At 38.7% G+C, this 24,840-nt stretch overlaps 1 protein-coding gene across 2 annotated transcripts in view; it reads left to right on the top strand.

Moving 5' to 3' along the window:
* The first annotated feature begins 600 nt into the window (after window positions 1-600).
* LOC104638754 (dynein axonemal assembly factor 11) overlaps window positions 601-24,840 on the top strand; it is a 58,791-nt gene continuing 34,551 nt past the window's right edge. The window contains exons 1-6 of one of the 2 annotated variants that reach the window (XM_075743310.1): window positions 601-874; window positions 2,444-2,534; window positions 4,584-4,641; window positions 5,709-5,921; window positions 6,691-6,860; window positions 21,603-21,770. In XM_075743310.1, coding sequence (XP_075599425.1) covers window positions 662-874; window positions 2,444-2,534; window positions 4,584-4,641; window positions 5,709-5,921; window positions 6,691-6,860; window positions 21,603-21,770 — 913 coding nt within the window. In that variant the 5' untranslated portion in view covers window positions 601-661. Of the gene's footprint in view, window positions 875-2,443; window positions 2,535-4,583; window positions 4,642-5,708; window positions 5,922-6,690; window positions 6,861-18,224; window positions 18,405-21,602; window positions 21,771-24,840 lie in introns of those variants that run through there. The other variant, XM_075743309.1, reaches the window with a different exon arrangement.

The following is a 24,840-nucleotide window of genomic DNA, read 5'->3' on the forward strand; positions in this document are numbered from 1 at the left end:
ACTTTCATCTGTAATAGTTCTACAGCCAAATCATTTTGATCTCCAGGACATCTTATTCAGGCTCCATTTCTCTACCATGGATTTGACTTTATTTCTGTGTACTTTAAGTTATGATGAATTGATACCTTACTTAGTATGAAACATATCGAGTCAAACAATGAATATGTTTACAAATGGCTTTATTCCTTTCTCCTTTCAAAGGAATTTATCTGAACATTGCATGATATATATTTGCAATAATGTTTTTGACCATGAAACTTAAACAACCCTGAACTGTCACCAAATGCTTCTTCTGTATAATAGTGCTTTTGCAAAATGTCTTGTCACTATGTATGGGTTTTTTGGTAGCTGGATCATTTTCCTACATCAAAGCTTGTCAGGCTCGCTAGTCTTTCAACAAATGGAGTGATTTGGATATACCACTTTAAAGTTTTCTGAGCGAGGTAGAAAGGTAAAGCTGAAACAAAAGTCTGTGTCACTTTTCTTTGTGAGAGGAGGTTCTGCCTGTGCTCTCCGTATCATAATTGGAGTGAAATATTATTTATAGTGGATCTTCTCTTTTGGAACAGCCTGCCTGCAAGAGCGTTCACTGGGCTAATCTTAATCTTCAGTTTGCTCTTCAAAACGAATGCTTCTGATGTGAGGCTACTTTACAGGAAGCATGACCTCATTCTGCCTCTGTGCCGCTGATTGCACGGGCTGTTTTCAAAAGGAAACAGGGGACTTCATAGACCTGCCTTTCCCAAGACCGGGGGCTAATCTCTTCCAGGAAGCTGCAGAAAGAGCACCCTCCGCTTCACATCTCAGAGGCTCTCGTCTTGATGATGAGAAACTTTTTTACATACATGTGTTAAAAGTGAAATGGATTTTCCAGGTTTGGAAGATTTTACACATATTTATGTCTTAATATATTTGTCAGCTGAGGAGTAATTAAACGTTGGATTCATTTCTATACTGCTCTTCAGGAAGTTTTGCATTTTTGTGGATGTTGCTATCATCACCTGCAGGGAGAAAAGACTAGACTGCTCTTCAAAAATGTCTGATACGTGTGAACAAATAAAACTGTCTTTGTAGACACTTGTGTTTGGTAGGTACAATAGAATAAAACTGGTTGCCTGGGCTTCAGCTATTTTAATAGTTAGCACTATAGTTTGGTATGTACTAATGTAAATATTGAGAATGCAAATATGGACAGGGGACTGCTGGCTACTAATTGAGGGTATCATTGGCTTAAATATTAATTTAATTTTTGGAGGAACAGGTGATTAAAACTGTTTTGGACAGTGACTTTTTGTTTATATTACGACATGGGCTTTTGGGTGTTTTGAAATTCACGGGGGTTGTTGCCTTAAGCTTTTATTTGAATTCTTGACATAAAATATTGCCGCGTTCACCTCAGATTCACTTTTAGTGGAATTTCTTAAAGCTGTTGGCCTTTTCTCATGTCATAGTTTAGAAGTTCTATATTGATGTTCATTTTATGGCTTACAGATATAATACTACTGCTTCCTTGTACAGTGGTGGTTGAGATACTTTGTTTTGGCTTGCTTATATTGTTACTATAGCTTCTCACGCTATTAATAGCCCAGAAATGGGACTGAATATTAAATGAAAGCAGAACACTGTGCAGCATTGTCTACAACACGATGTTTCCACGCTTTCTCCAGTATTGCTTGAATTACAATTTTCAAGAACCCTCTTCAGTAACGCATGAGACAAAAATTTTCATGATCCAGGCTAGCAAAAAAATCCATTGGACTGCCTGTTCTATGACTGCTTACAGAAGCTTGATATTATCATTTCTTAAAATAGTTTGAAAGCAAATTACAACTGCTTACTAACTGTTCTTCAAAAAAGAGAAAATCATCGCCTCCCCAGTAATATATTTGCCTATGTATATCTCTCCCTCTCTGTTATAACTATATGCATGTACTCTATATTACCTTAAATTTTACTTCCGTGGAGGGTGGCAGATAAACATGCGTCCTGCAGAGACATACCTTGCAAATTTTTTGAGACAATTCAAATTAGTAACGGAAGGACTGTGGTTTGTTCTGCCACGTTGATCAGTAGGTGTCAACACTTTCTAATGAAAGCACTACCCATATGTCAGCTACTATTCTTAAAAGTTATCCTTTTTTAGTGATTGCTACTTTGTATGATCATAACTGAGAAAATCACATGCAATGCAACTGTGTTATGGGTTTCGGTTGCTGGAAAGTTTCATTCTCAGATTATTAAAGAGTGGTAGTAAGTATAATTGATGCTGAGGTATACTTCTATATCCCTTTTCAAACAAATATGCCCTAGAATCAATAACTTTTGCCTAAGTGAAAATATAACTAATAATGTGATATGTATTGATGATACTATCTTACACATCCTAATTTTCAAACAAGACAAAATGAAACATACTTCTGTTTCTTTTTAAACTCTTTTACAGATAATCTATATTGCCTGTTATCCCAAGGTGTGTGAAACAATCCTTTTCAAGATGTATGGAATATCACATGTTGCATCAACACCACGAGCAAGTAAATTTGTGCACATTTGTATGAGCTTTTGATAAAAAAAATCTGCTATGGAGGGGATCTTATTTCATAGAATCATGGGATGGTTTGGGTTGGAAGGGACCTCAAGGATCATCTAGTTCCAACCCCCCTGCTGCAGGCAGGGACACCCTCCACTAGACCAGGTTGCCCAAAGCCCCATCCAACCTGGCCTTGAACACTTCCAGGGATGGGACATCCACAGCTTCTCTGGGCAACCTGTTCCAGTGCCTCATCACCCTCACAGTCAAGAATTTCTTCCTTATGTCTAATCTAAATCTGCTCTCTTTTAGCTTAAACCCATTACCCCTTGTCCTGTCACTACACTCCCTGATAAACAGTCCCTCACCATCTTTCCTGTAGGCCCCTTCAGGTACTGGTAAGCCGCAATTAGATCTCCCCAGAGCCTTCTCTTCTCCAGGCTGAACAAGCCCAACTCTCTCAGCCTGTCCTCATAGGAGAGGTGCTCCAGCCCTCTGATCAGCTTCGTGGCCTCCTCTGGACTCACACCAACAGCTCCATGTCTTTCTTGTACTGGGGCCCCCAGAGCTGGACACAGTACTCCAGGCAGGGTCTCAGGAGAGTGGAGTAGAGGGGCAGGATCACCTCCCTCGAACTGTTGGTCACACTTATTTGACTGATAAGATTTGGGATTTTGCAGGTTTTAGTTTATATCCAGATCTACAAACCACCTGTCAAGTTCTTCCTGTATTTTCTTTTAGAGTTTGGATTAATTTCTTGGGTTTGAGTGTAATATTTTTGCACAATTAAAAATTGTAATTTTGCCTAAAATAAGAGGAATTATTTCAGGAACTATTTGTATATGAAAAAAATAGGTCTACCACCTGTCAATCTATGAAACACACCACCACACTCACTTTTCATACAACTTGCTGTGTGGCATTCTGGCCAATGCTACTTGATCTTTTTGTACCTCCACCAAGATTCTTCCAGTTGTGTCCTCAATTTGCTTTTGCCAGGCTTAGAGCATAATTTTCTCATGGTAAAGTGATTTTTTTTTTTTTTTTTTTCCCCCAAAGTGTAGAAGAAACAGGATGTATGGGAGTAGGGTAATAGGACCGATTTGTAAAAAACATCCTGGAAGGTTTTACTTCCCTTTCTTGGTGAGCCTGCCTGGTCCTGTGCCCTTCACATCCAGGCTGCAACTGACAACGGAGCTCCAAATGAGGATAAACAAGATTACCAAAGTGGAAACACTGACCTTCATGGCTTTTCTTTGCCTCAGCTCATAACTGAACATTAAACCAAAAAGTTCTCTGAGACCTATCTCCTTGTAGGTGAATGATGGGCATTTACTATCAGTGTTGTAAGCGTGATGCTCTAAAGACACAGAAGAGGCAACGTAATATAGGGCAAGATCACATCTTATATCTTTCCATGTAATAACAGATATAAATTCTCCCTTTGAGTTGCCATTGATCATATTTTGTAAGATTGATTCAGTCAGATGCTGAACATCTGGCAGCACTTTGCAGACTTGAGCCAAGGTAATCCAGACAAATCCTATTTCCTCAGAGTCCTGCCACAGTAGTATGGTCAAATCTTGGTCACTGTCGCTACCTCTATTCCTGTTGTGCTATGTCTGCAATTTTCATCTGAAAAATATATTGTAATGGTAACAGTGGCCCTTCCATTCTGCTCTGTATCTATTGCCAGTACAGGTATGATTTTTGGCATGAAGCAGATTTCTGCAAAAACACCATTAAAATTACAGCAGCTATTGCATTTGTGTCCGTAATTATTTCTCTCAAGGTTGTAAGCTGTGCAGAGTACAAGTATCTGATTCTGTGTTGTCCTGGTTGAGATGAGTTTCCTGTAAAGACTATGTCTTTCCCTCATTCTTTCATCTGTTTTATCTCCTTTAATCTTTCGCTTCATTTCCTTTTTTTTTTTTAGCTTGTTTTATGATCTTTTTGTTATGCATAAGGTACCTGCCAGTGAAGACCTGTCAAATATTTGAGCTGTTAGTGGATATGATAACGGCGCCTTCTTATTTGGCCTTTGTCTCTGCAGGTTCAACAGCATTTAATGGAGAACATAGCCGCAGCCTCTCACAACGTATTTTTCCAAGGTATTGAGGAAAATTACACTTGTTTATTTTTATTTTTATTTTTCTGAAGATTTTGTAAAATCCCTTTTGGGCCACTTAGGATTGTAGTGTTGATATTAATTTAATTACTGCTTTAAATGGAAGTTCAGAAGTACTGCTGTGGTGATTGGAAGCACTGACTTTGCAATTACAAGGTTTTGGAATATCTCTGTTCCACTTGCTTTTCCTTCCACTGAAATTATGGTATCCCTCTGTGATGTGCCATATGGGATAGTTAAATGTGCTACTGAAACCCATGGCAGCCACTGTGTCATCCAGTGTCTTCCTTTCTTTCCATGGACATCACTGCACAGCCACTTGGAACTCAAAGGTGTTGAGGAGAAAGGACTCACCATAAATCCAATTTTACTTGAGCTAAGTAAAATGTCTACAACGTTTAGATTCTTTCACCTCTGTCACTACTCACTTCTATTTTAAATACCACATAGTATATTTTTCTGTGCTACTTTTCATCTGAAAGTCCATTGTATTTCAGGGCAGGGTGAATTTATCACCATGTGTAGACTTTATCCCATGTTGTTCTAGCAGCATGGTACTCCATGATTTGTGAGAATGAAAAGTCACGTACCCTTAAATCTTCATTAAGTATGGCTGGGTTATAAAAGGCAAATAAATCCTGCCTGGTTCAGAGGCACTCAGGCTTGTGCCATGCAGAGTAACTCAGAGAAGCAAAATATTGGAATACCTCTGATGGCTCCAGGTAGGTGTAGATCTGGCAGGACTCTTTGGCCAAGAGCACTGCCACAGATATACACCATGCACTTCTCAAGTCAAGCTGGCTCCATGCATTTGTGAAACGCTCCACATGTGAAACGCATGAAGCACTCCTGTCATCTGGAAAGTGTGATGGAGGCACACCCTAGCTGGCTGAAACCCCCTAGGTCCAGAAGTAATATCATTACATCCACATATTTTACATCTATCTCATGACCAGCCCCCATCAGCTGGTAATGTAAATTCATTATTATTAAATCACGGGTTTGCTCTGTCTAGACACTAAATTAGAGGGTTTCATTTCTCCTTTTCAGTTATGCTTGCGCCTTTTTGGACTATGACCCTGCCTATGAGTGTTGTTCCACAAATCTTCTGACAGGCTCCCTTTCCACATGTCGCCGCAGCCCTCGCCTGCTTTCTAATGGCTATTACATTTTGACACAAGACAGTTTTCTGTCTGATGAAGAGGGCAACGTAACACTGACACCATCCCAGACAAGTGTTACATATAAAGAGAATTTAGTTCGGTAAGTGAGCTATACGCAGATTTTACTCAATGTTGGCAATTGCCTCCACATCTCTGGACTTATCCGGAGGCATCTGTGTGGCTGTCTGCGTTTTGTTTGGCATAAGATCAGCATTGCTTCTTAATGGGAACATCTTGATTGATTTAGTTTAGACAGTGCACTGATTAAAATAACTCGATTTTCAGTCATGTCTAATCTTACCACCCAAAAACTCTTCAGTACTCAGTTGTTGCAGTAAGTGGAGTCGTGTCTAATAAAGAAAAAGGAGAGCTACAGCTCATTTTGCCAATGGGGTGTTACCATGATAAGGAATAAGAAAAAAGTGTGTGTATATACATACGTAATAATAAAAAGGTCTGGCCCTGGAATTCTTGCTCAGGGAAAAATCTCTCTTGATTTCAGAGGAACATCAGTTCAGGAAGGTTTATAAAATGTAGTTCAAAAAAGTTGAAGTACAGTGGATTCAGGCTGTAGCACCTGGGATATGGTAGGGTGAAACTCATGGCTAGTAGTATGAGACCACTCATACTGTAATACCATTTGTTATCACAGTATCCAGTATCACAATGCATGATGTATTGCCATGCTGCTAATAATTGCAGCATGCAGCAGTCACTCTTGGTGACATACCCAGGGTCAAGAACAGAGCGAGGAACAGCACCCAGAACCAGAACCTGGTTCTTTCATGTCAGTCCTACAAGCCTTAGAGCTCTGTCCTTGCTCAGCAAAAATAATTAACTCTCCTTGACAATGTGTCTTTTCTTGTTAGCGTATTCAGGCGAAGGAAGAAAATCCGTCGCTCTCTTGCCAGCTTGTTCAATCTTGGTGCCTCCAGTTCGTGGCTCAGCAGCACCGTCCTCAGCGATATGGATTCCTCCCACATAGATGATCCTTGGCCTGATGAATGCAGTAAGCTAGAGGCCAGTCAGAGTGATACTGGTAAGCCCTGACCAGGTACCAAGAAATTGAGCTACAACATTACATTCTATATTTAGTGGGATTTGGGTATCTCTTTCTGCAGATTTTGCAGGTCAAAGGACCTGCAAACCTTTACTTTGCAGGTAAAGGATGAACAACAGAATTTTAAGTGCTGAATTGAGCTGGCGGTATTAAAGTCCACAAAGACCTTTGTGCCAAAAAGGCATTTTTAGACTGAATTTGAATCCAAAATCATCACCACTCATGTTTATGCTGGTGTCATTAACATATGGTACCATTTGCTTTCACCTGGCTGTTTTAATAACTTCATTGTGTTATGCCCGATGCAGTTTTGTCTTTACTCTGCATATTTTCTCCTGCATACCTTGAACCTGCCAATTCCCTCTCCCTAACCATTTGGAAACCTCGCTGTGATTAAGTAAATAATTTTTTTTTCCCCCCTGAAATTCATTAACACAAAGTCTCAAAGCCCTTCTTTTGTGTGGTCTCAGTTACATATGCACTTTTTGCAGGTGATTCAGACTTTTCTTCTGAATGTAATAGCCACGTACCACAAAGGCAAACTCCAGCATCTAAAGGAGCCTCTCTCCACAAAGATGAGGAATTTCTTCGGCTTGGGAAACCATTTTGTGCTTCACAATCGTGCTCTCCATTTATAATAAATGCAAATGAAGAGACTTTGAGCAATGCAAGTATGTTACGTTCTTATTCTGATATGCCTCATTTTTTAGAGTGAACTGAAAATACACTAAAAATGTTGATATGCCCCTTTGCAGAATAGAATTTATTTCCTGAAACATACATTTTGAATGACTAATTAAAAATAATAAAATCTTAAAATTGGTATTTACTTGTTGACTCCTCCCTGCTCACATTGTTTCCTATCCTATTTTCAGTGGTAAATGGAAAAAGAAAAAAGTGGAGTGAAGAGGAAAATGGAGGAAAGGGCATGGGAACAAAAACTGAAACAGGCAATTATTCAGAAAGGCTTGTTTTCTGGGAGCATGGAGGGCATAGTGTCTCTATGGTCGTGGGGGAAAAAGACTCCTGAGAGACACCCAGAGCATGAAAATTAGGTTTCCGCTTTGAATCATTCTAGGCGAATTCTCTTAAAAAGAAACCGAAAAGACTGGCCTTGCAGGCTGAAGATAGTCTTTGCAAACACCTCCTGTCATATATTTACTTTTCTGAAAACTCATCAAAATTATTTTCCTGATTTTTGTTTTAGAATCCAGGACAGTGCGAAATGTCCTTTCTCAGATGGTTGCGCTGATCATGTGTTTAATCATTTCACTATGCACAAGGTAATTTTTATTTCTTTTATTTGTTGTTTCTGATATTAATGCTTATTCCATTTCAACTGCTGAATAAAACATAAATTAAGGGTCACATTTGCAAAGTTAGATATATCTTACTGTGAAAATATATTTTCACATTATAGTCGATGCAGGCAAACATCTGAGCTATATAGATACGCACAAAAATAAGAAATATGTACGCAGATATGAAAACTACTTTGTCAAGTGTGTTTGGACAGGGGTTTTGAAAGGCTGAGAAGAATCAGAACGGATCCATGTCTTTCCAAGTCTCCAAGAGGGGTGTTTCCCTCAGCCTGGGAATGCTGAGGTCTTTATTTCTAGGGGATTATCCTCAGTAGCTGAAGTAATTTAAAGTTTCAAATTACAGTTCATCTACAAGAACCTTCTCTCCTCCTCCCACCTAGGCTTCACTTCTATTAACCCAATATGCATACCTTGTTTTTTTCTAACCTTTACGGGTATTGTTGTGTTCTCAGATATTTTCTGGGAGGATTGTCTGCCACTTTGTTGCTGATAATTTTAGTTTGTAAGTACAGACTTTCTTTATATTCAACACACAATATTTTACTAAGCCACATCTGAGGACCAAAATCCATCCTCGGATGTACATCCACGGCTCTTTTTGATGCTAATAAGAGCAATATGTGGGCATATGGGGACAGAATGTAACCTTAAATCAGTTACAGGATTTTGCATTTAAATTTCACAATTCTTTTGTCCCAAGATGCTGCTGTGTCATCTTTCTTTAGTGTTGATGCATCTTTCAAAACAACGAAGTTTTGGTAAGTGGCTCCAGTGTCATGTGATGAATAGAGGAATTTAGAAATTTTACATTGAGAAGAGGAAGGAGAGATTCCTTCTGTTGTTTTCACGTCAAAAGATAGAAGACATAATCTGAAGATATTGATGGAGGATTTGGCTTTACCTGTTACTAATTCGTAAAACTTTCTGTTTATTTTTAAAAACTGCCTTTTCATACTGTCCAATAAATGTAACACTGATTTGTTAGCAGAAAAGGAACATAAACCTAATATGCCATAACATCAAGATGCAGAGACAGCACAAGGATAGTAACTTATAATGAATCCAGAGGTGTGCTTTCCAGCCTTGCACTGCAGTCCACCAAACAGAGCCTTTATTTTTGACTGGAAAAATGAAACCAGCTAACTATGCTGCTAGCCACATCACTACCTTCCAGGGACTACAGAATTGATATAACTTGGCCTCACTAACCCAATGCACGATTAGGTTCAGGACAGAGCTTTGCCTTTGGTTTATACTGTAGCCTGATAAATGTCTTTGGAAAAAAGTATTTAATCAGTCTCATCAGTTCAGTAAAGGTGCTGACATTGCTGTTTCAGATTGCTTTATTTCAAAGTTTTGCACAGAGCTGTAGCTTCTAAATCCTTCTGGAGAAAAAGACTTACATATTTAGAAAGTCTGAATAAGAGTAAGCTCATACATAGGCCTCCATGCTGTAAGCATGTGTGTATGTGCTGGATTTATGAATTATGATTCTTTCATTTTCTATCCATCAGAAAATTCTTCTGACTGTGTAAAATCTAAAATGCTGCTAAGAGTAAAAACATTTGGGCTATCTGAATTTTTATGTGGTGAAAGCAAAGCTCAAAAAGGACATTGTTTGTTTCTGAAACTGTCAGGGTTCAGGAGTTCAATGTATCCCAAGGGCAAGAAGACAATCTGGCAGACCTCTTAGCCTTTGACTTGAGTATATTCGAGGTCAGAAACAACAAGGCACAACTTGGAGAGCCATATTGCAATGACAGTTTCACATTTTGAGCATCCAAGGGTTTTAGCACAACACCTTGGATACTCAAGGATGGTATGTTACACTTTGTTACTATGTCATTAGTCCCAATAAAATCCAGGCCACCAGGTTAGGACTAGTGTGTTGCAAACGCGTGCTCCAAAGTACGGCATTCTGACTTCCTGAATAGTTTAGCCCTGACTCAAAAACAAAGCTGTTCTTCACAAGAGGCAAACAAATACACTCTGAGAGCTTTTCAGTCACTGGTATACAGAGAATGCCTCTTTATACTCATCACAAGTGAGAAGTCACCTGCTCAAACAAGTAGTCCTCCAGCTTAACTAAATTTGTCCAACCAGGACCTACATATATACTCATTATAACAAACTGTGGTTTAAATCAGGACATACAAAAATGTATGCTTTATTTCTTTTCCTCCAGGAAATAACTGGAAACAAAGAATAATTGGTGAGTATATGTTCAAGTTTAGAAAGAATTCCATACATTTTTGGGGTAAACGCTGTTAGAAAATAGGGTTCAAGCATGCCAGAGAGGTTCCCTGGACTTTTCATTAAAAGAAGGTTTAGCTGTGGGACCCTTGCCCGTTTCCACTGCAAATTATTCCACTTTCCTGTCTAAAACTCCTTTTTTTATTTTATTTGGATGAAATATTTTTTTTTTTATTGTTTGACAACAGTTGCTAAAGAGTGTATGCTGTTAAACAACTGCTGTGCTTCAGCACAGAGAAAACATGTTTTTCAGTAACAGGCAAAGCAAGTCCTCCTTTTTCCAAGTTTAAACTGAAGGGTAGGGCCAGGTGCCATCCTGCTCTAACTTGGTACCAGTCCACTGAAGGAGTGAAGCAGCATCAACATGTGTCAGTCCAGAATATCTGGAAAACACTTGTAGATTCTTTTCCTCCCTATTCTTTTTTTAGACAAGCCTCATCCTCAGTCTCCGTTTCTGTTTATCAAGTAATTTTAAGTCTTGGTGCAACTCAGGACCCTGAAAATGACAACACTGATTTATTTGTACTTGGAGTTGGCTGTCCCAGTCCTGGCTCCGTTACTTCCTTTATCTCTTTACTTTGAAAAGATAAAAATGAAAAGAAGGAACTAAACGGAGTTGTGCCTGGGTTTGTGTTCCTTATAGTGTCGATAAAACAGCCTTGTTCATCAGTTTACTGGTTGAGTGCAGTTCAGCTTCTGAGATCTAAAAGCAGCTGCACAGCTGCAGACGCAACCTGGAAAACCTTTCAGTCAGTCCTCAGAAAGAGGATGTTCACCCTGAGTAATTTTTAACAGTACGCAGGCATTTGATCTCTTTGCAGACTTACTAAAGCCCATGATGAAAAATACAACTTACTGATCCAGTGTGCCAGCAGTGGACGCTAAATATGGCACTTCTTAAAGCCAGTGGGTCTGTTTCTGTGAGGGCTGCAACACCAGAGCTTTAAATCTGGCTCTGAGTTTGAAAGCCAGTATCAATATTAACCAAAGCAGGTACTACAGGATGAGAACTAGTGGAGAACTTGGGACTTGTTGCCTAGCAGGAGTAAACAGACTAGCATAGGATACTGCGAGGCAGGACCTCCAGCATTTCAAAACAAGCTTGTCTCTTGTCTTTCATAGAAACTTCAAAGCAGAGTAGTTACCTCTGTATATTTCAAAATTAGTTCACTAACAGTTTTCATTTTCCCTCCTCCTCAAATGTATTTTCCTTGGCTCTTCAGCATCAAACTACTGGATGCCTCCTTATGGCCCTCATTACACATGTTCCTGTGGAAAAAAAAAATACAGAATTGTTAGTATTCTTCCTTCAAAATACAATTAATTTTAGCCTTATTTTTATTCTGGTCAAACTGTGAGTGAGGCCATACTTCTTGGTGACTATCTGAAAGCAGTCATGCAAAATGATTGCTGTACTTCTAGTCTTTTATGTCAATGAAGTCCTATGTAGGCATGGGGTCCTACAAGCATTTGGATAATCAACTGATGGTAAAAAGTGTTTTGCAATTCCCATTCAGTTTTTGGTAAACATCTGATGTCTTCCAATACTTTTTATATTAGTTTCTTGTAACAAAAATACGAGACCTGCAGGTATTTACTTTGGAAACACTGAGCCCTATTTTTCAGCTTGGATCTTTGCTACACAGAGACTGAATTACACATAGAACCTGTGGGTAACCAAAAACTATTATCTTGTGACTCCAAGCTTTTAATAATCTGCTTCTTAAAATATCTCCCTGTATGCCAGTTTAGCTGGGACAGCATGGATTTCATCTTCCCGTGCAACAAAACGACGATAACAAGTGAGGATGCTATTACCCACCAAATCATTCTCTAACTAGTGCTGCTTCCAGTCTACGTGTCCCCTGTTGTGCTAAAAGCAATGCTAGCACAGCACCACTGGCAAATCAGAGGTGAAATGCTGCCTGTGGAAGGGCTAGCTCTGCCCATGGGGTCCAGTCAGGCTGGCAGGCATAATGACAGGGATTTGAAAACTCTGCAGTAAAAGCGCAGAAATGAAAGGTTCTGGTGGAAGAAAGAATCGACAAAACTGGACCACCACTGTCTGTCCAACTCTGTGTCTAAGCCAAGCTCAAGCAGGTTATAGCTGTATTTCTAGCATCAAAAATCCAAACAAATGATGCAATGAGGAAAAGGGTACTTGAAATTAAGTTAAAAGGTACATTTCTCTTTCAAAGTGTCAATATATACTTGTTATATTTTGAAGATAAGCATCAATAGCATTAAGAGTACAAAAGAGCACAATTTCACCCAAATTACCAATTTTGCATAGTAATTTACTTTTGCTCAGTGCATTAAATGGACTTTATATGAAGACGGACCATCTGATGTAACAAGACCAGGTTTTCTAGTTTCAATAAATGGCGACAATAGAATGTTCTTCATCATAAAACTGATGTATTATGTAACTATAATAGTACTTAGAGTACTCATCCTCCTATTTACTTGTAGTTAATACACTTGAATAATTTTTCAGTATTAAATAATTCTGCTTCTCTATTTAACTGTAGAGACAACTGAGAGTAAATATCATTGTGTAATATGTATAAATATTTTGTTAGCTATTTTATTGCTACTTATAATAGCTCCTTTACTAAATGCACTTTTTAAACTAAAGGATTATAAAGATCTTTAGTGTTTAAATAATCTCTTAGAAGAATAATCTCGAAAATGAAATCCGACACTGAGAGAAAAGTCTAAGAATGCAATTACTCTGCAGTCATCGAAGCAATTATGCTGAAAACTAGAAAAACCTGAGTTCACTGTACAGTAGTTAGTGCAGGTACAACAACTAGTGAAGAAAAAGCTGATTCAGCTTGGCAAAAATTTGGTCTAAAATGAATTGCTATAATCTATGAATAAATACAAACTGTGAATTAGAATTGTTCTGATCTGGAGAGAGAGAAGTTCTGGGACAATTTCGCAATTGGAGTTCAAGGAGTTCATTTACTTTATAAACCAGATGCTGGGGATCTGTTAAGATCTGCCCTCCATGATATTAATTGATGTTGAATTAACAAAGTTCTATTCAGTTACCAGGCTGGTTGGCTTTGGCAGTTCCCTTCCACATCCTCCAATGGACATAAAAGCAAGCCTTGTATTTATGTTCGATCCTGTTGGATGAAAAACTGAAGCCAGAATCTGTCTGATGAAAAATTGAAGACAACATTTTCTAACCTAAATGTTTAAATCCAGACTTTCAGAAGTAATTAGTATTTACAGCTTCTGTTAGCTAGAGTATCAAGCCTAGGATAATTGTGAACTGTGGTTCTAGCAAAGTAAAACCACTTGCTGATTAACGATTAACAGACACATCAACAAGCAGAGAGGACGGCTAGAATTTTATGTTTCCCTCCACAGTGATTAAACTCTTACTCCACGTTAGTATAGCACCTTATTTAGAAGAAGATAATCAAAGAAGAATTTCAAAATACAGATTTATAATGCCCTGTACATTATCTCATACCTTTCATTATTTTTTTTTATCATTACACTTTATCTTACACTCTCCCATTTCTTGCTGTGTTCAGCTGAATTTCAGGGCCATTCTTGAGGATATGTCACGTAGTGCTTAACAGTGTGAATGTTCATGTTGAAGGGAACAGTAGCAAGCACGATGATAGTATTTATGGCATCCCTTAGCTTAGAATGTACCTTGTCTGTGAGCAAGTCTGTTTTGTATTTGTCCTGAAAGTATTACTCATAGAAGCCAAACCATACAAAGATTAACATTTTTCATTTAAAGGGTATGGAATAAACCACACTGGTACAGAACATAAGTATGGCCAGTTCTGCAGAATTTGCTCTTTGATGTATTTTTTTGTGAATTAGCTGTTTTGTAAACCTCGTTGTGCATTTTACTAATCACTGAGAAAAACTGTTACTTCATTTTATATTCTTTCTTTTTTACAGTTTCTCATGCTGCTTTTTTTTTTTTTTTCCCCTTATCTCTGGCATTTACCTATCAGTAAAGTTGTTCCTGTTTGCCTTTCTTCCTGTGTTTAAGTGTGTTGTCAATAATTAAGAATATTATTAGGAACTGCATATATTTCAATTAATTTGTTATTTGTGAGATCATGTCCTGCCCTGTAGACTGTGTGCTCTTTGGGAGAGGATTTATTGGTACTGTGGTATGAACATGAAAGCCTCATTTTGTTATAGTTACTGAGTAACTCTTACCACCATAGATGATGATGATGATGATGATGATGATGATGATAATAATAACAACAACAATCCCAGAACCAATAATAATAATTTCATAGGAAATAAGTAGAAAGACATAGGTTCAGATTCTGAGTGGATATCAAGCAGCTGATTTGCACCAGCTAAGACTCTGACCTGCAGCATTTTAACAGCTAAGATTTGTCCATGGACATCAAATTGCTAGGGCTCTAGAACCTTGCATAAGGATATAATGATGGAGTGAACACATATTCAAAATACTTCTGATGCACTGTAATAATAATGCTATAAAGATTATTTTGTCATGAAATAGAAATATATTTTATATTGCATTGTTTTGCACATTTAACCAATAAACTTGTAATGTATTAAAGCAGTAAAGTGAATTTCTTCAGGGAAGACATGCCGTTCTTCCTCAGCTCCCCTGTCCTGTTTGTAATGTGGCTCACTACATTTTCTCTGTCATGTACATTCCTTCAAGCTGAGAATTCGGGCTTGTGCTACTTAAACCTCTTAGTATATAATCTGAGTGAAAAATAGTTGCATGAAAATAATGAATACAATAAGGTCAATGTGTATAAATTTGTATTTCATTTGAAAATAAATGAATGCAAAATTCTCTTGAGAAGTTGCACAACACCATACCTGCAAGCTACATTACATTTTGTATATGTATATTGTGTTGATGTTGTATGGGCTGCAGACATTTTATTGCATGAAGTATATTGTAAGAGCAGTTCATACGTAGGCCTCCATGCTGTAAGCATGTATGTATGCACTGGATTTATGAATTATGATTCTTTCATTTTCTATCCATCAGAAAATTCTTCCCACTGTGTAAAATCTAAAATGCTGCTAAGAGTAAAAACATTTGGGCTATCTGAATTTTTATGTGGTGAAAGCAAAGCTCAAAAAGGACATTGCTTGTTTCTGAAACTGTCAGGGTTCAGGAGTTCAATGTATCCCAAGGGCAAGAAGACAATCTGGCAGACCTCTTAGCCTTTAGAAACAACAAGGCACAACTTGGAGAGCCATATTGCAATGACAGTTTCACATTTTGAGCATCCAAGGGTTTTAGCACAACACCTTGGATACTCAAGGATGGTATGTTACACTTTGTTACTATGTATGTCATTAGTCCCAATAAAATCAAGGTCATGGATTATAAGCCTCATTCTGAAGAGCCTGCAGTTTTAAGAAGGACAAGAAAACAGTGTGATTATCCCAATTCAGCATCTAGATTTGCCCCATGTGTTCTAGACCACCAGGTTAGGACTAGTGTGTTGCAAATGCGTGCTCCAAAGTACGGCATTCTGACTTCCTGAATAGTTTAGCCCTGACTCACAAACAAAGCTGTTCTTCACAAGAGGCAAACAAATACACTCTGAGAGCTTTTCAGTCACTGGTATACAGAGAATGCCTCTTTATACTCATCACAAGTGAGAAGTCACCTGCTCAAACAAGTAGTCCTCCAGCTTAACTAAATTTGTCCAACCAGGACCTACATATATACTCATTATAACAACCTGTGGTTTAAATCAGGACATACAGGTTCAAGAGTTTGGAGTGAAGTGGAGCTGGGAAGAAGGGAGCGATGGAGGGAAGATGTTTTTAGATTTGTTATTATTTCTCATTATCCTACTCTGTTTAATTGGAAAAAAATTTCCCCAAGTCAAGTCTGTTTTGCTCACGATGGTAGCTGGTGAATGGTCTCCCTGTTCTGCTGAGCTTTTTGTCATATTTCCTCCCTCTGTACTGTTGAGGAAGGGGAGTGCAAGAATGGCTGGGTGGGCACCTGGCAGCTAGCCAAGGTCAACATACCACACTTGACTATTCTGAAATTTAATTAATTGTGGATTTTATATTTCTTTCTTCAGAATTATCGTATAGAATCTCTGCAAAAGGGATTAAACCCCCTATGTTTTTAGCATAATGAAATAACATAGATATTCATGTGCAATACAGTGTAGACACAGCATTTATAATACTGGACACAGCAAGAATGAGATTTTTTTCTTCTTCTTAGAATTGATTACTTTGATTATGAGCTATGGTCTCAAGTAAAAAATTAATAGTCCTAGGGAATAGTACAACCAGCTACATCAACATCCCTGTCTTCAGTGTGGATTTGTTACTTACCCCATCAGAGCAAGAAAACTACTAGGGAGTTAAACTAAAGTGCATTAACTACTTCTGCTCCTTTGTGCCTTATTATCTCCACAAAACTTAGTAGCTTTAACTCAATGACATCTCCCTTCTCCAGTCCTTTAAATAGCAACACAATTAGAAATTTGTGGAGTGGCTGTGGGGTGTTCCATGAATTACATCAGAGGTAAATGACTTAAGTCATTTAATTAATTGATAATTTTAAAAACCCCTACAGCCTTATTTAAACTTACATGCTAATTTCCTGTTAGTAGAAGATGACCTTTAGGTTTGATTAGACCTTTAGGTTAATAAAGAGCTGTGCTAACAAAGAGATATGAAATACATACTGAGTTTCCTGATGTTTCCGCTTTGATCTGGTAACAATTGTGCCAGTTCATGTTCTGTAACTGAAGTTTTGGAGTCATTGATAAGGGCTTTTACAAGGTTGTGATCAAGGCATGACATGGCAATGAACAGGATATATGAACGTACAAAGAAGAAAATAAGAGTTAAAATCTAAGTATGAAAAAAAACCCCAACTTCCTTATCTTGTGATCAAACATATGCTACGTTAGACAACTCCACTGCTGTATTAGACTGAACTCAAACTGGTGGTCAGCAGGTCAGGATTAGATGAAGGACTCCATAAAGCTCAATAGTGATGTCTTGAAACATGTAGTCCCATCCAGTTTCTTTGAGGTTTAGTATGCCATAACTTTACCAGCTGGGAACCTGTTTAATCAAGTATGTGACGCAACGCTGCATCATTATATTACTGCAAAATAGAAAATGTCAGACATTAGAATTTCTGTAGCTGTTTGAGCAGCTGCCTGAGGACTCCAGCCATAACTCTTAGTCATTCGCTTTATTAGAAGGTAACTTCACCAAGGGTGAAGTTATAGTACGGTAATGGCAGGAGAGAGTCCACAGAAACCTGCAGGAGGGCGTAATACCCATGTCCACAGCACGACAAATTTCAGGGTGCGGTTTAAGCTGATCCATGAGTTAAATGTAGCACTAAGAGATATTTTGAGGCGATGTCCTGCTGGCAGAATCTCCTAGATAAAAGGTGAAGGAGAGGAGCGTTCCCTGTGAGGAAACGACCCAGACTCACAGGCACAGGCCGCTTCCGGTGTGCTGCTGTACAAGGGAAAACACACTTTCAGCCCAAAATGTGTTACGCAAACTAGTTGATGAATAAGCATGAGGAGAACTAAAATACACAAAGGAGAGGCGAAAGACACCCGCCTAAGGAAAAGGCATTTCATATATGCTTGCCCAGGTAAAGAAAGGGGTCACGATCAGCCGGAGCAGTAGAAATCTTACTTCTGGATGATACAAAAGCCATTTTGCTACTTGGGCAGGCACACAAGCTCTTCCGCTGCTCTGACCCGAGGACACGGGCACAGGAAAAGCACAAAGCCCGACGGCACGCCTGAGGAAAGGGCGCCGGGCAGGGGCAGCCGGCCCACAGCACCGCCCGCAGCCGCCACCGCCCCGCCCGCGGGCTCCCGCCCGGCCCCGTTGCCATGGCGGCGCGCGGCGTCCTGGAATGGCGGCAGCGGCGGGAAGCTGAGGGCGGCCATGGTGCGGAGTGAGTGTCGCCGAGAGCCGCTTCCCTCCCCTCCCCGGCGCCCCTTCCCTCTGCCCCAGGACGTGCCCCATTCCCTGGGGGGCACGTTCTCTCTCCCCAGACTTGCCCCCCTTCCCTGCCATCCCCACACCCCCTGGCAGCCCCTCTCCCCTCCTGCCTCCCTTGCTCTCTTGCTCTCTGGTTTCCCTCCTCCCTGGTAATAACAACCCATTTTATATCACCAAGCACAGCACAGGGGTGCGCTTCCTCCCGAACCAGCCCCCCGAGGCACAGCAGTGGGGTGGCCCAGGTGGGGACCCCTCCATGTGAGGGGCAGCCCCCTGCGAGGGGCGATGCTTGAGGGGTCTGGGCCTGGAGCTGGCAGCGCTGGCCCTTCCCTGCAGTTACACATTTTCAACACCACATGATAATTTATTTTTTTAAGATAGAAGCAGCCAATGCAGATGCTTTTTCAGAGACTAAAAAAAAAACCAACCCTAAATGAGGTTAAAATATACCATTCTATTATGAATCCATAATCTTTTAGAGGTGAAGCAGCATGACTTAAAAGACTGAGTGCTTATACATATCACTCAAGAAAAACACTAGCGAGGAATTCCTTTGATCTGTGATTTTCCCTGTAATCTGTTTTGCTTGTATACCTTCGCTGGACTGCCAGTCCCTTGCTGGGCTAAAGTAGTGCTTTGGAAAGGAACTCCTTCTCTCTGCATGCAGCTAGCAGAGCAGCCACTGCCTGAAGGGGAATGGTTTCATCTCCTGAACAGCGTGGCATGAATTTGAGTCTTAAAATAATAGTTGAATACTTCACTTCTCTGAAATGCAAGTTCCCCCGCTGTTTCTTGATACAGCTGCAGCTGTCCAACTGCTTATTCTTTCCATTTCTTTAATGCTTTCCTTTGTGTCTGCTGGTTTTTGAGTAAAACATGTAATTTTTGGAAGCCCAGCTGTAAGATCTTCAAGATCTGTTGTTACCTCCAGTTGATGGATGCCATCCCTTACTTCCTCCCGTGTTCATGGGAACACAGGAATAGCTGTGATCTCTCAGGTCACTGGTCCTTTCTCCTGTTACTGCAATGTCAGATCACCAGGTTAATGAACGTCTCAGTGAGAAGTAATTTTACAATGCATTTTGTCAATGGAAAAGCTTTTATTTAAAATCTGTTGTTTTGTCTTGCAAGTTTGTTTCCGTCATTCCTCTTAAATGAACTAGATAGTATACAAAATGTCAAATATTCACTTAGTTCCCCACAGCAGATCCCCAAAACAGGTCTCTAAAGCGCTACTGTAGCTTCTATTGGGAATGATTGTCCCTGATTTGCAAACCATCTTGTAATGAAAGTGGATGTTTTTGCATAATCATTGCAACAATCACTTCAATTTTCATCAGCAAAGGGAAATCTGAGTGTAATAGAACTCTATCTGGAATAGCTTGTATGACTTCTTTTTATATAAAGGGTATAGAGCATAATGTTGTCTCTGATGTGTATGTATGCAGATTGTGGAATATTGTTGTTTTCTTGCTCAAAAATACCTATTTGCCCTGGAAATACTGACACTGATAGATCTGCCACCAAACACATTAATAAGCAGGCCATTTTTGGGTTTGGTTTTTTTTTTTGTTTTGTTTTGGTTTTGGTTTTATTTTTATTTTCCAGCAAATTTGCCAAGTAACTTATTAGAAATGCCAATGTTTTTTCATATTTTCTGTGAAGACTAAAATATTTAGTCATGAGTATTGCAACTTTTTTCTGTTTTCTCTATTAATTTAATCAGGTTTAGTCAATGGGCTGTTGAAAGGAAGATGGTTGTTCAGATGCAGCAAACCTGCCCAACATGATTAAAAAAGAAAAGGACACATTTCTCAATATAGTTTATGTGCAGACAGGATCCTCTCTTAATCAATATCAGTGTCACCATTATATAATTCTGTAAATCATATGCCAGATGAAACTGTTGAACAGAAGGGAGATTTGGTCATCTGTAAATAATATAATATATGCAAAACCGGTTTCACCTCATTCCTGAAGGTTTTAGATAGAGGAGCTGCATTGACATGTGCGACTTTGGGCTGCGTTGGTGCGTAGTTTACCCAGCTTGTAGCAGACCGGTCCGTGTGAATGTGTGCAGCCATTCCAGGACCAGTAATAAAACTGAGTGATTTCACAAAACCTCCCTGAGACAAAGAAGTGATGAAAGAAGACTTTTAATTAATGCGTGGCAGGAACAATTTGTTTTCACAGATGTCTGTTTTTTTTGGTTTTTTTTTTTTTTTTATTAACAATCCTGAAAATACCTATGCTAATTTGATAAGACCCTAGTTTTTTAATCAGTACTTCACTGTAGTTCGCTGCTTGTCAAGGAGAGCAAGATGATAGTGCTTTTTGGTATAGTGGGCTGGAAACAAAGTAATAACATCTAGCTCAAGAGTGAGCACTGATTCTCATAGAATTTCTTTACCTTCCTTACACAGAGGCTTTTCACTGTTTGAAAGATTACCTGGCTTTAAATTTTACTACATAATAACTCTGAACCCAGATCTCTGGTGTTTTTCAGCCACTGACACTCCTTTGCTGGCTGCTAATGAGCTGGTAGCACCTAAGAAATACCTAGGATTAAATTACATTCTAACATAAACATTTATAAGCGTGAATTAGTTACGGCTTTGCCTCAAGCATTAAAAAAGTAAAAAATATCTGACCACTTTCAACATTTGTCCTGCTTATTTCTGTGCATGCTGTGCTGGCGGAAGAATAAGATGACACACTGTAGCTAGTTTACTTCCCTCCACTATCTGTGATCTGAACATCTGGCATCAGGACATAGAGCATAAAACACTCCACAGCTTGTCTACATGAATCAATCTGCAACCCGAGCTATGCTGAAAATAATGGATGATGGATTAATTTCTGCAATGGTTGTATCACACTCATATGGAAGACTCAGCAGTTTTCCGGTGGATTTTTCTAAATGTTACAGGTGATGTGAGTGTGTTTCACAAATGATGTTCACTGTGGCAGAGTGAACTGAAGTTACTTGTTACTTGATGTCTTTTCTAGCAGATTTTATTTTTGTTAGTGTTTCTACCAGATATCTATTTGGTATGGTGGAACAGAAGATTTTAGTGATTTTATAAGTTGTTCATAAGTCAGATGGTGGAAAATAACTAAAGGGAGATATCACATCTAATGTTTCTTTCAGTCACTGAAGATCTTGTTAGAAGACGGGCAGAACATAACAACTGTGAAATTTTTTCACTGGAAGAAATCTCTTTACATCAGCAGGAAATAGAGAAATTAGAGCACCTTGACAAATGGTGTCGAGATTTAAAAATTCTCTATCTTCAGAATAATCTAATTCCAAAAATTGGTAAGTGCTTTCTGGATATTTTTCTTTTCAAATGGATTTACATGCATAATTTTGAAATCAGGAAAAAATGTCTTTTGTGTTATACTTTAAGGGAATGCAGAGTAACTACAGAAAAGTTCTTTGTGAATCTGGTCCTACAAGGTTTCCTTTCCCTGTCTCTTTAGTACATTTCTAAGAAGCTCAGAAATTTGCAAGAGAAATTTGAAATAAAAAAGATAGTACTGAGATATAAGTCATAAGAATATGAGTGTGGAACACTCTTTATTGATTAAAGTCTCATAAATCAAGATATAACCTAAGTATCCTGTCTGTGTGGCAAACAGAGTGCCAAGCAGTTTACCTGTGTACTGTGATATCATAGGACTAACTCTCTTAATGATCATTTTTAAATTCAATTTCTTATACAAATGGTATTTTTCTGTTTACATTCGAATAATTTTCATTCAGATAAAATACTTGCTTTTGTGCATAAACTTTTTACAGCAAAGTCTCAATGCTCTTCCTGCATGACAGAAGGTATAATTTCATATGGTCTGTGTTTTGTGGTATAGGTTCACGTGTTTGTTAGGCTCTCTACAGAAAGATAAGGCATCAGGCCTTGGACTGGAAAAGCTTAGACTCTACAGAGTATGCAGATGAAGAACGGAAAGTCGGAAGTGCTCAGGAATTATATTAGCATATATCTTTGAAGTTCCTTAAGAAGAAGAAAAAAACATCTAAAGTTTTAGGGTGAAATTCTGTGCTCAGGACCTGTAGGCAAAGGCTTTGAATCCTCTGGAGGGGCTCATCAGGAAACTCCTAGGGAGTATCTGTATTGATGACATCTGCATTTCTTAGAATGGAGGAATCTTCTCCCAGAGAGAGTAAGGTTTTTGAAACGGCTTTATGCTGCTCTGCTCCATCAAAAATGAGACTAAAATAAGTTGGTTTTCTCTCTGTTACTGTGTCCTTAGTAAGGCACAAGACTTCATCTCATTCTTTTGTCAACACTTCCACCTCCTTTAGGTTAGGATAATATATCATATTACCGTTCAGATTATTGCTCTTTGTACACAAGATTTTTTCAACAGTCTCATTTTTGAGACATTCAATTTTTATCTTAATCTAACTGTAGGAGTTGGAAAAGTATGCAACTTCCTACTTCATATATTCTTGTATAATGTAACAGCTTTCCAAGATAATGCTTAGTGACAAATGAAGGAAAAAAAAAATCATTATATAAGTAGTGACCAAAAGGGTTGCCAATAAGGGTTGTATTACAAAGTATTGAATTTGAGAAGTAATTCCTCCCAGTGGATACCAGCATGTCCATGCAGAGCACACAGCATTTACAAGCACACTTCAAAATATCATAGCCAAATGGTTTATATTGACTCTGTTGGGATGTGTCTTTTCTCTTCTTAAACCTTTATGCAGCCTTCAAGATCAGACTTGCCTACTAATCAGACAACAGGTTATATGGCATTCACTATCTGGATGAGTCCTGGTTCTCCTCTTCTCTTCTCTTCTCTTCTCTTCTCTTCTCTTCTCTTCTCTTCTCTTCTCTTCTCTTCTCTTCTCTTCTCTTCTCTTCTCTTCTCTTCTCTTCTCTTCTCTTCTCTTCCTCTTCTCTTCTCTTCTCTTCTCTTCTCTTCTCTTCTCTTCTCTTCTCTTCTCTTCTCTTCTCTTCTCTTCTCTTCTCTTCTCTTCTCTTCGCCTCGCCTCGCCTCGCCCTGCCTCTCCCCCATTTCCCTCCCCCTCCCCAATTTCCCTTTCCCTTTCCCCCACCAGATGCCATTGCCTTCAACACTTATCTCTCTCACATCTTCATGTGTACAGGCACTGCAGTTACAGAAATAATGTAAGAAAAACAAACAGCCAACCTAAGCTGCACAGATCCTTGCTGAGAAATTAATTTCATCATGTTTGTGAATTATGAAGAAAATATCTCTCCAAGGTCTTAGTAAACTAAGTGGTAGGATTCATGTCACCAAACTTTAGACATCTATGTCTTAGGCAGTTCCTATACCCTCACTTTATAACCAGTCATGAAGAAAAGGCGTATTTTTGAGCATGATTTGGTTCACTGGTTCTAGACAGCCAAGCTGATACGACAAATTGCACCTTGAAGAGCCTATTTCTCTTTATCAATTATAGAGGACCCTAGACAACTAAATGTAGGTGTGTTCTGTGTTGGTTAGATGAAGCTTCCTCTGCTTGAATTTCTTTGTTGGTCTCAGCAGGGACAGTTTGTTACAGCAGTTAATCAGTGCTGCTTGTGAATTAGAGTTTGAGGTAAACTTTATGACTTCATTGGATAGGTTTTCCAGTCAGATCTTTGAAACATCCGGTGACTGGAGAGAAGTTGGTGAACTGTGACACAGGTTATACTGTGTATCTTGTCTCAGATTTACATCTCTGACTTGCGTGTCAGGTATCCCAACAGGTATTTGCATTTTTTTCAGGCATTTTTAGGACTGATGAAGATCGTTGCTACCCTATTCCCTCTTGACCCCCTTTCTGTATTCAAAGGAGGAAATGCTGGCCATTCTGACACAACCCCACACATTTTGAACCTGCTCATTTCAGTAGTTCATGGTAAAAATGATACAGGTTAGACTCTAGACTAGGGAGGTGTGTGTGGCTTTGTTTTTGTTCATACTGAAGCCATATAAATCCTTATTTGCATTTTTTTTTTTTTTAAAGGGAGGAGAGGAAATGTGTTATATTAACCATGCAGATAAAAGATCTTTAAAAATTAAATATATACTAAAGAAACCAATCTTTTCTATATAAGGAAGTGTAAAACTCTAATTTTATAAAGCTTGACTAAGTATGGCCTGCTCCTTTCTGAGTTTCATGACAAATGGAATGTTTCACCATGCTTTTTGGCCAGTTCTCTTGCATTAAATATGTGTTTTATAGATTTGTGATAAAAAATGCGTTTATAACCTTCCTTATTTCTTTTTACTTTTTTATTTTAATTTGTGTTTTCAGAGAAATTTTTGGGGTTGTCTTTTTAGCAATATTAAACTATTAATGCCCAGTAATCTAATACATATTCTGACTTGTCCTTCCTATAGTTCTACTT

The sequence above is a fragment of the Balearica regulorum genome, chromosome 2 (assembly GCF_011004875.1).
Source record: "Balearica regulorum gibbericeps isolate bBalReg1 chromosome 2, bBalReg1.pri, whole genome shotgun sequence".
Lineage (NCBI taxonomy): Eukaryota > Metazoa > Chordata > Aves > Gruiformes > Gruidae > Balearica > Balearica regulorum.